At 50.7% G+C, this 11,915-nt stretch overlaps 3 protein-coding genes across 3 annotated transcripts; 1 reads left to right on the forward strand and 2 right to left on the reverse strand.

The window, feature by feature from the left end:
- Nucleotides 1-77: 77 nt before the first annotated feature.
- Nucleotides 78-4,659, forward strand: Pmar_PMAR013482 (hypothetical protein; the record flags this gene model as incomplete). Its single annotated transcript, XM_002777395.1, has 18 exons — nucleotides 78-92; nucleotides 140-469; nucleotides 511-694; nucleotides 743-1,851; nucleotides 1,922-1,997; nucleotides 2,045-2,142; nucleotides 2,191-2,301; nucleotides 2,352-2,503; nucleotides 2,625-2,754; nucleotides 2,944-3,042; nucleotides 3,095-3,211; nucleotides 3,259-3,427; nucleotides 3,470-3,580; nucleotides 3,773-3,867; nucleotides 3,919-4,032; nucleotides 4,238-4,342; nucleotides 4,384-4,479; nucleotides 4,534-4,659. The coding sequence occupies 18 exons, from the start codon at nucleotides 78-80 to the stop codon at nucleotides 4,657-4,659; spliced, it is 3,237 nt and encodes a 1,078-aa protein (XP_002777441.1).
- Nucleotides 4,660-7,214: 2,555 nt separating this feature from the next.
- Pmar_PMAR013483 (conserved hypothetical protein) lies at nucleotides 7,215-8,104 on the reverse strand (the record flags this gene model as incomplete). The annotated part of the gene is made up of 6 exons (XM_002777396.1): nucleotides 7,215-7,276; nucleotides 7,331-7,539; nucleotides 7,585-7,677; nucleotides 7,722-7,851; nucleotides 7,892-7,964; nucleotides 8,009-8,104. The coding sequence occupies 6 exons, from the start codon at nucleotides 8,102-8,104 to the stop codon at nucleotides 7,215-7,217; spliced, it is 663 nt and encodes a 220-aa protein (XP_002777442.1).
- Nucleotides 8,105-8,393: 289 nt separating this feature from the next.
- Nucleotides 8,394-9,189, reverse strand: Pmar_PMAR013484 (conserved hypothetical protein; the record flags this gene model as incomplete). Its single annotated transcript, XM_002777397.1, has 5 exons — nucleotides 8,394-8,544; nucleotides 8,596-8,688; nucleotides 8,756-8,885; nucleotides 8,985-9,057; nucleotides 9,109-9,189. 5 exons carry the CDS (start codon nucleotides 9,187-9,189, stop codon nucleotides 8,394-8,396), a joined length of 528 nt encoding a protein of 175 aa, XP_002777443.1.
- Nucleotides 9,190-11,915: the final 2,726 nt, after the last annotated feature.

Below are 11,915 nucleotides of genomic sequence, written 5' to 3' on the forward strand. Positions count from 1 at the left end.
CATTTTTGAGATGTCGCCTCCTGTCGGATCTGCTACGTCGTGTTAATGGAGCTAATCGGCATCTGTCCAGCATCCGTATGACTGGTCCCATGGTACGACCCATGGCCCCGACTGTCCTAGGCTGCATCGTTCATCGCAGGTAGCAGCGTTGATTCCCAAGAGAGCCCCATCCTATATCCTGCCCATGATACAGTTGTGCTTAACTGTGGTGTCGACTGTTCCCCCTGATGCCTCTGGGATGGCTACTGCCTCCATCCACTCACTCCTTGGACACTTCTCGGACTGGCTGCTTGGTGCCTTACGAGCCTATCTCTACTACGATGTCGTGGCCCGATACAGGGAAGCTGTCGCTGGAGTTGTTGCTGCTGTTATGTCCGAAGGTGGCAGACCCTTCAAGGCCCTCACGGAACTACAGCGGATCAGACGAGAATTCTTCCTCCGTCCTCTGAAGGACTTGCTGGGCTCCCAGGTAGGCTCGTCGATGTTCCTGGGCTCAACTGTATGTCTAAGGTCAACTTGAGAGAGCTCAAGTCCCGAGTGGACCAACTAGTCGGCTCAACTGCTGATGAGCTTCTTTTCGATCCTTCGGTTGGACCTGAAAGGTCCCTCGTATTGGGACCATCTGATGAGAGCGAGCATGAGAGAAAGCAGGCTCTGACGACCAGAGGGATCCAAGCCGTTCATCGGTTCGCAGGTAGCTCTGTTATCCTAGGGTTATCCTTCCCTGTGCGGTGTCCATCAGGCATCATACTGTCGGAGGCTCTCTCCACTATAGAGCTGGCCTTATGGCGCCTACGTGTCTCACCGTCCCAACAGTCCTCTGCGACCTGCAATGCCGTATTAGCTAGATTTCTACCACTGGTCAGTGGTCTGAGATGCTACTTGCTACCTTACCTGGAACAGCAGCTGCGGTCGTCGTCTTGTGGTGCATTCCTACGTTTCCTCGCACCCTTGAACGCCTCCTCCCCTCCCCTGCTTATCCCCCTGGCCCGAGACGAACTACGCATCCTCAGTGCGCAACTGCACGCCACTGCCTCGGAGTTCTTTGGCTTCACTTACTGTGAGCTCGCGCTGCAAGCAGGGGCAGGGCAACCTCGAAAAATCCTACCAGTCAGCGGCCGACTCTTCGACCTACTACCCCACCGTAAGAGCCACTCTACTACTGGTGGTTCGTCATGGCTCTCTGCTGTCCAGCATCCTCTCTACTACAGCTTCACTGTCGTCCCAGTGCCCTTGGAAACTCTGCCTCCTGCTAAGCGACTGCACTACGACCTACTGCTATCGGTCACGTCTCAATGCCCTTGGGGGGAGCATAGGGAACCCTTTACCATGGACGCCCGCAAATGGATGATGAACATTCCCGGTTTGGGCTCGAAAGGGGTCACTCGAATAGCCTTGCCGATGGATATCATGGACGACAACTTCACAGAGATTGATAAGGATATCGGCGATGTTCACGATGGGGCTGTTGATGAGGAGCTCTTGCCTCATCCTCATGCTGGTGGTCACCAATCGACTAAGCCTTCCCTGTTCTTCCACATGCTCCGACCAGGAAATGGAGGCGTGCTTACGGTGAGGCTCACCAAGATGCAGTTCTTTCACTACGTCCAGAGCACGTGTTCGAACCGTCGGATGCCAGCGGTCAGGCGATGGGCGTTCCTTGCCCTCATGCTCTTGGGGGGCGGTGGTGGTGGTTCAGGGACGACCCTCACCATTGCTGTCCTGAGTCGACTGCACGTTGTGAGGCCATTCTTTGCCCTCGAGGACAGCAGTGGAGATCGTAGCATACCAGAAGGGCAGCCTCGAATGCCTGTCGTTTGCCCTTGTGTCCGAGTGGCCGGCTTATCCAAGGTAACCCTTTCCAGTCACTAGCTGTAGCCCTGCTCCTTTATCCACCGTGGAGCCAGCCCTTCCGTCTCAGGGGGTATGCCTATTTGATAGCCACAGAGCCTCTCAGCCTCACAGAGTCCTTCGGCAACCCACTCTGGAGGAGCTAGGTGACGTCTTGGCTACTCAGCCGTTGTTCTCTCCTACCGCAATTCAGGCTCCTTATGGTCTCAGTCTGAGGCCTCGATGGAGATAGCCCTACCCACGGAAGATGTGTCGATGAGACTCTCCGATTTGAGGGATCTAGAAAGGAATGTAGGAGTGACCAACAGCCTTCCAACCATCACCACGATATCGGAGCAGATACGTTTCGATCTGCCACGCGCCGAGCCCAGCATGAGCATCGCCGTATTGTCTGCGGTGGGCAGCAAGCTATTGGACACATGGTCGAGAGTGAAGAATGCATGGGATGAGGTAAGGGATGAGGCTCCACGTCTGCTCCGTTGCAGTAGCGGATGGCTTAGGTGGACGATGATGATGAGGGCCTAGAGGTGGGCAGTGACTACGAAGGGTCTACTAACGATGAGGATGAGCGTGACGAGGAGCTACTGGCCCCTGATCCGAAGTGGGGGATAGAGCTAGCTGATGGGCCCCTCACCAACAAGAAAGAATCTGAGTGAGTACTCGAATGCCGAGATTCTGCTGCCAGGAAGCGCATCTGCTGCCCTCTGGTAGGGCTCCGGACTTCGATAGTGTTCGGATGCCAATACTAGCCTATCGCTCTGTTATCCCTTCAGATTCATGTGGGACTTCATATCACCACTAACGTCGCAGCTCCCACCAGGCTACGAGCCGGAGCCTGAGGAGGAAGTCGCAGATCACCAGCGTTTGTTGCCCAAACCGGACAGGGCCAGTGCACGAGAAGGGGTAACCTTGGTACACTGGGAGTGGCCTTCCATCCTCGTCTCAGACAAGTACATCAATGAGTGTTGGTGTCTCCTCATCTGCGGCGGCCATCGCATCAGCGACAGCGACATCTTCAGTGGTAGCTGGAGCGACTCCGATGGTGCACCATGCGGTTCGGTGTATGGGCTTACTGTATACGTCCTCGTATAGGTGTATACTTATGGTCCGATGACGCCTCCCAATAGTGTAACGTATGTCCCTATGTTCGAGTATAAGAACGGCAACATACTCATAGACCATTACCAGAAGGTAAGCAGCACTGAGACCATGTCGTTCCAACGATGCCTCGTCCTCTGTTCAGTTCACCGTCGCCCATCCTCCGTCTGTTTGGCATTGGGCGCCTCTGCCGACGCCAACCGTCCCCCAGTCGCCAATTGTCAGCCTGCCGGCGACTGCAGCGGCTAGTGCTCTCCTCCAGGTAAACGGCATGTCTATCGCTGGAGTAAGTTTTTTCTGATCTCGCAGGGTGGATTCGCCCTGGCAACGTCTCTCTATGACCTGCAGCATAAACGCTGCTCTAAGAAGGATGTGTACCGATGTGTGGTAGAGGCCGCTAGTAGAGGCTCAGCGGTCGGGGCTTGCTGTTGGACTCTCGCCAACGTTGCTGGGGTCACTAATGTGGCCATACTTTCTGGTCAGCGACCTCCTTCAGACTGTATTAAACCTCTTTTTGTAGGCACAGTTTCCCTCCTGTGGCTGGCCCTCAGGGCCCTCACTGTCCACTCTCGAGAACAGCTCTTGTCGGATGCCTGTGTTACTCTCAGTGGGACGGCAGCTGCGGTTGCGGGTGAGTGCATCCAGCTAGTGTCGGGATCATGCTCTCCCCAGTTTCCTCTCTCAACGACACTTGTCCCTCCTCTGCCTGCTGGCTGTCGTTGCTCTGTATCAGCAGTGGCATCGGCAGCAGCTAGGAGCAGAGCTCTATACGAGGATTCGGAGGTCACTCTCATTCGTGCATCGGTTTATTGATGACTTCGAGTCTTCAGATGGCGACAGGCTGGGAGTAAACAGCGCCTTGTACGTCTAGCCCGGATGATGCTGGGGCTACCGCGCGATGGCTCGGCCGACGAGAAGGTAATAGCCAAAGACAGGACACGTCCACACATGTTGGTCTCTTCTTTTTAGGTTGGTTCGCGATGGCGTTTCGTCGCCGGTATGGTCCATCCAGACAGACGCGGTGGTGACGGGATATCCAACGAGGACAAGAAGTTATTTGAGCTCTTTATGCTCTGCAGAGAGGTCGGCTGCCTTGTTAGAACTGCACTAGTCAATATTGACCAATAGCTACGAGACAGTTACAGTATCTAGTGGAGGTGCCTACTTCACTGGATACTGTAGTTGATGATCGCCCTGTCGCTCACTCTGGATAATCACAAATTGGGGGACTGTTCTCTAGACAAAAACAGTGTACACTTTCCGATTCGAGCAAGAGGGATGTTATTAGTACGGTGCTCAAGTGCACGACCAAATAATTCAGATTGTCAAGCTATCCCTTGGAGAGCGACAGGCAAGCAAGGGTAAGAAAGCTGACGCTGATCAGGCGGGCGAGGTGAGCCTTCGTTCTTTGAGTGCTTCCCATCCACCCATCAGGGGCCACTCTATCTTGAGGATGGGACTAGATTGGATAACTCAGCAGCGGTCGAGGAGCCTTTGACGTCCATCGAGACAATGGTTGGTGCCGTGCAGGTGAGAATAAGGTTAGGCCTGTCAGTATTGTACGACTGCCTCACACATCCTTAGCGATTTGCATATATGGCGATTGTGGAGCCCCAGCTGCAGCATCAGCGGAGAATTGAGTCGGATCTGCGTAGGGCTGTACATGAGACGGTGCCCCGTGGAGTTGATGGAGAGGAAGTTCTTGATTGATTTAAGACGTATTGGATTATTAATGTTTGTGTGATCTTAAGCTGAATTTATGGAGATATGTCATTTGATCTGTGTTAAACAATGCCTTCGACTTCAAGTCACTTGTTCCTCACGGCGGGGGTCCACCATGAGTGGTAATCACCTCAATCCTGCTCATATACCAGTAAAAAACTCACCGCGATGAACACTCGGAGCGAATCACGATAAACGAGTGTCAATCGACTTATGGTTCGCGTATTACGATTCTATCTCAAGAATGCCTCGTACTCATCTTCTTGATGTTAGTCGATTAGTGGACTGGTTTCACATTCAAATTATTCAGCATCGACATTGGGCATTCATATAGCCTGTCCAGTGGCTTCGATGGACCAGCGTGCTTTATAATGGTTCGAGGTGAAGTCGAACAGTTCCAGTACTAATTCAGCTGAACAATCTAAACATTGCTGCGATCTCGGACGTGCAAGTCAGAGTTATTCACCCCCATGATAAACTCTAGGTTGATGTTATTCATCCTCATGATCGGCTGTGATTACTCTCTTCCGGTTACACTCGAGTTGGAATCTGTTTGTAGCTGTATGTGAGAGGTGGTCACGAAAAGACCCGCGAGAGCGCCTTCATTCTTCCAGCCTGGGACTTCCAGGGATTTGACCATCGCGCGAACGCAAAATTTCATGAAGAAACGTGTGGAGTTTGTCCACCCCTTGTTGCTGGAAATATCATCACTTAACGCACCGTCCGCAACCCGTTAATATTCTCCCCCAGGCTGTAGCTATTAGTTGTGCGGGTCCCCACTACCCAATCGAATAGTCAGCATGATGAGCAGAAGCTATGTAAATCGGTAGGGATCATCCTGACCATATCCGCGGATATGAGAGAGGTCGATTGACAAGATTACAGCCAGCGGCGTGAGTGCCGTACCGGCACTTCGTGTGCAAAGACTCGAGTTAACAAAACACCATCCCCATCATTGTGGAATTTATCTTGGCATGGTAGCATACGATAATGTTGCCATGAGATGACACTTTATCGCAAACTCATTCGCTATCATCCGTTCGGCTGCTGAGACTCGTCACATGCACAAAGTGTTTCCCACCAAACCGTGCCTGAAGGGACAAGTCTGCGTGCACCGGCCAAACTGTCGCTATACATTCATCCAACGGGGCTGCACTGCAGATCGTATTTGTATCATCTATAGCAGTGGACCGCATCACAGATGTATCCTCGGTATCGCTATTATGCTCGAGTGAGCCTTCAAATCTGCGACCATGAGATCCTCCACTGCGGGACTATAAATGACCCCACCGGCATAGTAAGCATGGTAAAACCTGTGGTGGTGCCCCCTTCCCCTTAGTACTCCTCTGGGAATCCGAACTCTGTTGGTATCTGAGCACGACTACAAGCAATGTGCATTCCCAAAGCTCTCACAGAGCTATCAGCTCCTTCACGCATAGGATGTCATCATCGATTCCATTAATCTCCTGCTCACAACTGGAGCCACTCCGTTGGCTGATGGACCGGGCGCTGCCGGTCCCCGATCCTGCCGATAGTCCCCATCCCTGTTCCGAATCTTTCGGGTGTGTAGTTGGAAGCCCCAACCTGTCACACAACATAGAAGTTCCTCTACAACACCAGCGGGCCGCTCCTCATGGCCCTCCGGCATTCACCGCTGGCCAACACTGTACAGCTCATTACCTCTCCATGAGAGGGTCTTCCTTTGGCCTGGAGATGTGCTTCACCTAAGAGAGCTATCCAACTCCTTTGATGGGCTTTATGCTCTTCGTCTGGGCTCCACTTTTCTCTTCCATTCCATCAACTCCTTGCATTTAATCAGTTGCTCATACGCCACCGTGAGCTGCCTCTTGTCGAATAAGACAACTGCTCGCTCATACGAATGCTTCACCGAATGCGGCCAGCGTTCAAGATTTGCTTGTGTTTCCTGCATAAGCATATCCCCTCACAGAGCCTCCCTTGGCTCTCCAACCTGATCCCTCTCTTTAAAAGAGGTCGACACTGTCTCTATCGCATGCATGTTATGCAGTGCACAACCAAGAGGTAGTCCAAACTTCTCCAACAGCTCCCCGGCTAGATAACTCTCGGACAGTGCAAGCGAGGCCTTGCCAGCGTCCCAGTACCTATCCTCATTACTAGTCCATGTTCGCTCAAGTCGTACTGCTGACCGTATCGCCAAGTTGAAATGACCGATGATCGTCCTGATTGGCATGACCACACGTTCAGGAGCTTGCACGCGCCCCTCTGCCTCGCGAAGCTTGGCGATCACCTCCTCGTCTCGAGGCCGTATACGAAAGCACTCACGCCATTCAAATACCTAGCAACGCCGCATGGGCCACTAGAAACGAGGGAGAACTAACAGCTAGTCGCCATTCGCTGTTCCTCTCGTGTGCTAGAGCAGCCTCTTTATGGGTCACAAATCTGGTATATGCCGATGGATGAGTAGACGCCGTTACCGTTACTGCTGCATTTGTATTAGACATGAACTACAGTGCGGATCATAGGTGTACATGTTTGGACCTTCCAGGGGAGGCAGTAGCGCTGGGCTACCCCAAGTCTTTACGAACACAAAGCATGGGCTCCTTTGACATGAGAAACAAAGAGTGGCCTACAGAGATGATAACTGCGCCTCGTGAGGTGTACGCTGATTTATCGTTCTTACGACAGCCGATATATCCCTGCATAGAGAGGCCTTTATGAATCGGGAAAGATGGCGAGACCCACTTGAAATTGGGGTGGTCCTTCGTACGCATCATATCGAAGAGGATGCTCTCACTGGTAGTCAGGACCGCTCCTGCTCGCGAGAGACGTTCGAAGGCTGTCGATCTGTCCAGCAAACGACTGGCGGAAACGCCATCTGTAACCACGAACCTGCAGGTGATAGGGCTGAGTCAATAAAGACAGGGATGAGCCTACAGAGTGGCATCTGGACGGTCTGTGAGAATATCCAATGCAGTTTGCATGATGCAGACATGAGCCTCGATACCGCACAAAATGAACTGATCTCTTCTGAGATGCACAACATCTGCATTGAGCAGATCTGAGTGACTCACTCATGGAAATGAGTATCCAAGTACTTCTTCACCTCCTCAGTCATCATAGTAAAAGGTTTCTTGGCAAACACTGGACAGCCTTTGATATCCAAGGCGGCCACCGACCCTCCAAGCTTCTCAGGATACTGCTCTGAGAGACCAGTCGAGGACATTGACGATGAGCTTCTCACCTGTAACGACTACGGGGAAGTCGAGAACTCTGGAGGCGCTGATGAGCGTGTTAGCTGTCTGAACGATGTGTGGCTGAGCACAGCAGTAAATGAATCGATAAATGGGTGGTAACCTACCATATTCTGAATCGTCTTGGCGAAGGCATCCTGCAAATCACATACCAACAACACCGCTTTCTTAGCAGAGGATCGAGCCAGGATTTTACTCACCATACAATGAGGAGGCAATTAGAGAGTAGCCAGCGGCCCAAGTAGTTCCCCGTGATTGAGCAACACAAACCAGTATGCGGTAGAACACGATCACAGAAAGGAATGTAGGGCTGTTGAGGATTGAACACTGATCACTGCGAGCTGCTGACATTAGAGTCCTTGTAGTTGGTCTTCATAGGATGTCCTCGAATTGATTGTTCGGACTATAGCAGAAAGCTCCCTGACAAATAGCACAAGTCAATATTCATCTCGGGGTAGATGGGATCATTGCGAGATACCCACCCCTTGGGACTTACTTGAAGTTGGCATGATCCTTAGTCCGCATCATGTCGAAGATAAGACCCTCACTAGTGGTCAACACTGCACCCACTCTAGACAGACGATGCAGGGCAGTCGATCGATCCAATAGGCGACTCGAAGATATGCCATCGGTGACCAAGAACCTAAGGCGACACAATGATGCGACGCCAATGAGGAACGACTGCCCTCACTACACAGTAGAGTCAGGGTGTCCAGACAGTATGTCCAGAGTTGTCTGCGCTATGCAGATGTGCGACTCGATGCCCATAAGAATGTACTGATCACGCCTGGAAGGAAAAACAGCCGGTGCTAGATGCACAACATAACTGTGGAGATGACAGAGCAAGCGCGTACCCTCGGCATTCCTTCTCGAGATATTCCGTCACATCATCCGTCATCATGCTAAAGGCGTGCTTGTTGAAGACTCGACAGTGAGAAGTGTCAAGCTCGGGCAACGTGTGGCCTAGTTTCTCTGGGTATTGTTCTGATAACCAAATCATTGCACTATACACTTCATTTCAGTACGCTAACGTATCAATGAAAATCCTCAACCCCGAAAGTGCCACCCCCCTCCAAACACTACCAGTAACAACGCCTGGTATGTTCAAGATCTTCGCGGCATTGAGGAGTGTATTGGCGGTCTCCACAACATGAGGCTGACCAAGCGAGCGAATAACAACAGCACTCAGCTACTACAACCACCCTACCATCTTTTGTATAGTCTTAGCAAATACTGGCTGCATGTCACACATCATGAACACCGACTTAGCGGCACATGCCCTGACCATGTTGCTAGTCGCTGTTGGAAAGACATATTTCGAAACTCAGTAGTGTAACAAAAACTGACCGAAGACCTGATGGGTCCACAGCACGATAACACTAGTCGTGGTATTGTGAACACAACTCCGGTGAAGGTCTACATGGGGACATGAACAAAAATAGATCTCTTCCTCGAGAAGTCACTGCAGTAGTGATTGACCAGTAGTGCAGAATTAGGCGACTGTCTATGTCGCATGCCACCAAGAGCGACGACCTTCTCTCGAATATGACCTTGCGCACAGTCCGAAAGTACACAAAAATAGCAAGAAATAACGCAAAAAATAGCACGCACTTTGACCAGATGGTAGTAGTAGTCGACTTATTCTACTGAATGACTAAATGAAGGCTAGACTTTCAAAAGAGAACTACTGAATGGTATGAGTTGAGGAGAATTAGGATACCACTTATCGATGTTTATGGATGTCAACTGACAGGTATAAACGAGCACTACAGTTGATGATGACTACTGCTTCTATCTGATGGAACAACATCTCCACTTGACACATCATAGCCTTCCTTGGCTATGACCTCGGATGGCGAGTACGTCGCTATGCTACCCCTCCTATTCGAGGTCCCACTTGTACGAGGGGTCTTGATACGAGACCGGCGAGCAGAATTAACTACAAGGAGACTACTATCCATGTGTGATACGATAGATGTCGTCCTTACCTGTAGCACTCAACTGTGGTTGCCTCTCCGGAGTGCTGAGCTTGTCTATGGTATCACTCTCCTCCCAGACCCGAAACCAGTCCACGTCCATATGGGGTGGGCATGGTGGGATGTCACGTATCTCATCTTCCCTAGTACCTACGAGAACCTCTACTAAATGATGACTGTATCCGCGGTGACCACCTATTTTGATATTTTCCCTCTCGAAACTGTATACTAGAATGTTCTGGCAAAGTGCTCCCAAACGGAAAAGGAGTGCACTAAGGCGATACCAGGGGAATGCAATAAACCTGCAAGGCTCCACCAGTACATAAACTACGTGCCATATGCTCACGTAAGGATCCCAGCCCTAAGCTCTTTCCTTATCCGCAGCACGACGAGTTGGAAGACGATAAGCACAGAATAGAGTACAATAGCATTGAGACCAATCATCACTATCAGGCCCAGCCAGTCTCGTAGGAGTAAACCACATACCAAGAAGACTCTCATCCAGTCTAGGGCGATGGCTAGTAACTGAGATATAAAAGCGTATTGTGACTGAAAGGAGGTCGACAATGCTGAAAGAGCAGTCCCGTGGAAAGCAGATACAGTCCGTATCGATACACAGAGAGCGCGATACACTCCCGGACGCGAAGTTAGTCGGCTTGTAAGTCAGCAACACCGGGGCGTTTGAGTTTTAACGTGGTGATGTAATCCTTGGTATTAGCTAATACCGAGATGACTTCACAAACGGCCACAACACGCAACGCTCGAGTAACTTTCGCGAAATGCTTCTCCTTTCGAGCTCATGGTATATGAGCCGTCATGTACATATAGACACTCCATCGAAATACCCAATATTTGCAGTAAATTCCGGCACCGCCTTAAGTATTAAGGCCCCCGGTTTCAAGAACATATAATGCCCTAGCCGTGGCCCCTTGATATTTCATTAACCAGGGACCGATCAGACCACATTGCGTCAAGAATCACCGAGTTCTAAATAACCCTGCCCCCTTCAAAGTTACCTCTTGAAGAAAGTACGGCTTAAGCGCCCAACTGGGACCATGACATAGCGAGGACGGGTTCACCAACTCGAACAAGTAAGTGAAAGTCTTCTTGTGGGAAGTCAGCTCCCATGACTTAACCCTTTGACGGAACAAGAACTAACACCAGGCTACTACCGATACCGAAGAGCATAGCAAAGCTACTACCTTCCAAGAAGCAGGAGCATATGTTGGTACGAGAGTCTGCGCACATGAGATGATTTTAGAGTTGTCCCTTTTTTTCAGCAACAGCAACCCCATATACCTAGCGGAGATCGTCATCACCTCTTGCCTCCACAAGATGCCGAGGGTCTCACATATCCTCCCCGTTAAAAACGGTATCGTGCTCGAATAGTATATCATCCAAAGACTCCCGATCCCACAAAGCGATCGCCCCATGACACGATAAGCACCTATGTGTACAATAAGGACCCTCGGGACCCTGAGGACTTCCAACCTCGAAAGCATAGCTTGGAATAACTTATGTACTGCAGCCATCTTATATTCAACGTCCTGACATTGTAAAAGCAAATTAGGGCTCCCATGAGGAGACACTGCGGTAATAGGGAAATGTACCTTCAGCAGATCATATACCACCGCTGACCGTATACCATATTACCGCCTTAATATCAACGTTTTTATCTAGCTGATCTCGAGGAATGTGCAAATCATCGGGCAAAGGCACATCGTCATCAATGATCAACGCGTATCTGCAGACCCTGTGGTCACTGGGCGTCGCGCTGTGACTACCTGAAATTCGCCGTTCTTCCTGTTGAAGCTAGATAGGGTATCCAATAACGATTGCACCAATAAAAAGCGAAGGTCTTATTGCCTTCAGGAATATATAGATAATTTATATCGGGATGGACCTACCATAACTCGCTCTAAAACTCCCTTAGATCGATGCAATACCTGTAGAGTAGCCCATTGGGTCTCATCTTGAGGGTGTAACGAGGGCCCATTATCACATACAAAGATGTGACTCGGCGGGAACACAGCTAATG

This window comes from Perkinsus marinus, assembly GCF_000006405.1.
Source record: "Perkinsus marinus ATCC 50983 genomic scaffold scf_1104296951948, whole genome shotgun sequence".
NCBI lineage: Eukaryota > Perkinsozoa > Perkinsida > Perkinsidae > Perkinsus > Perkinsus marinus.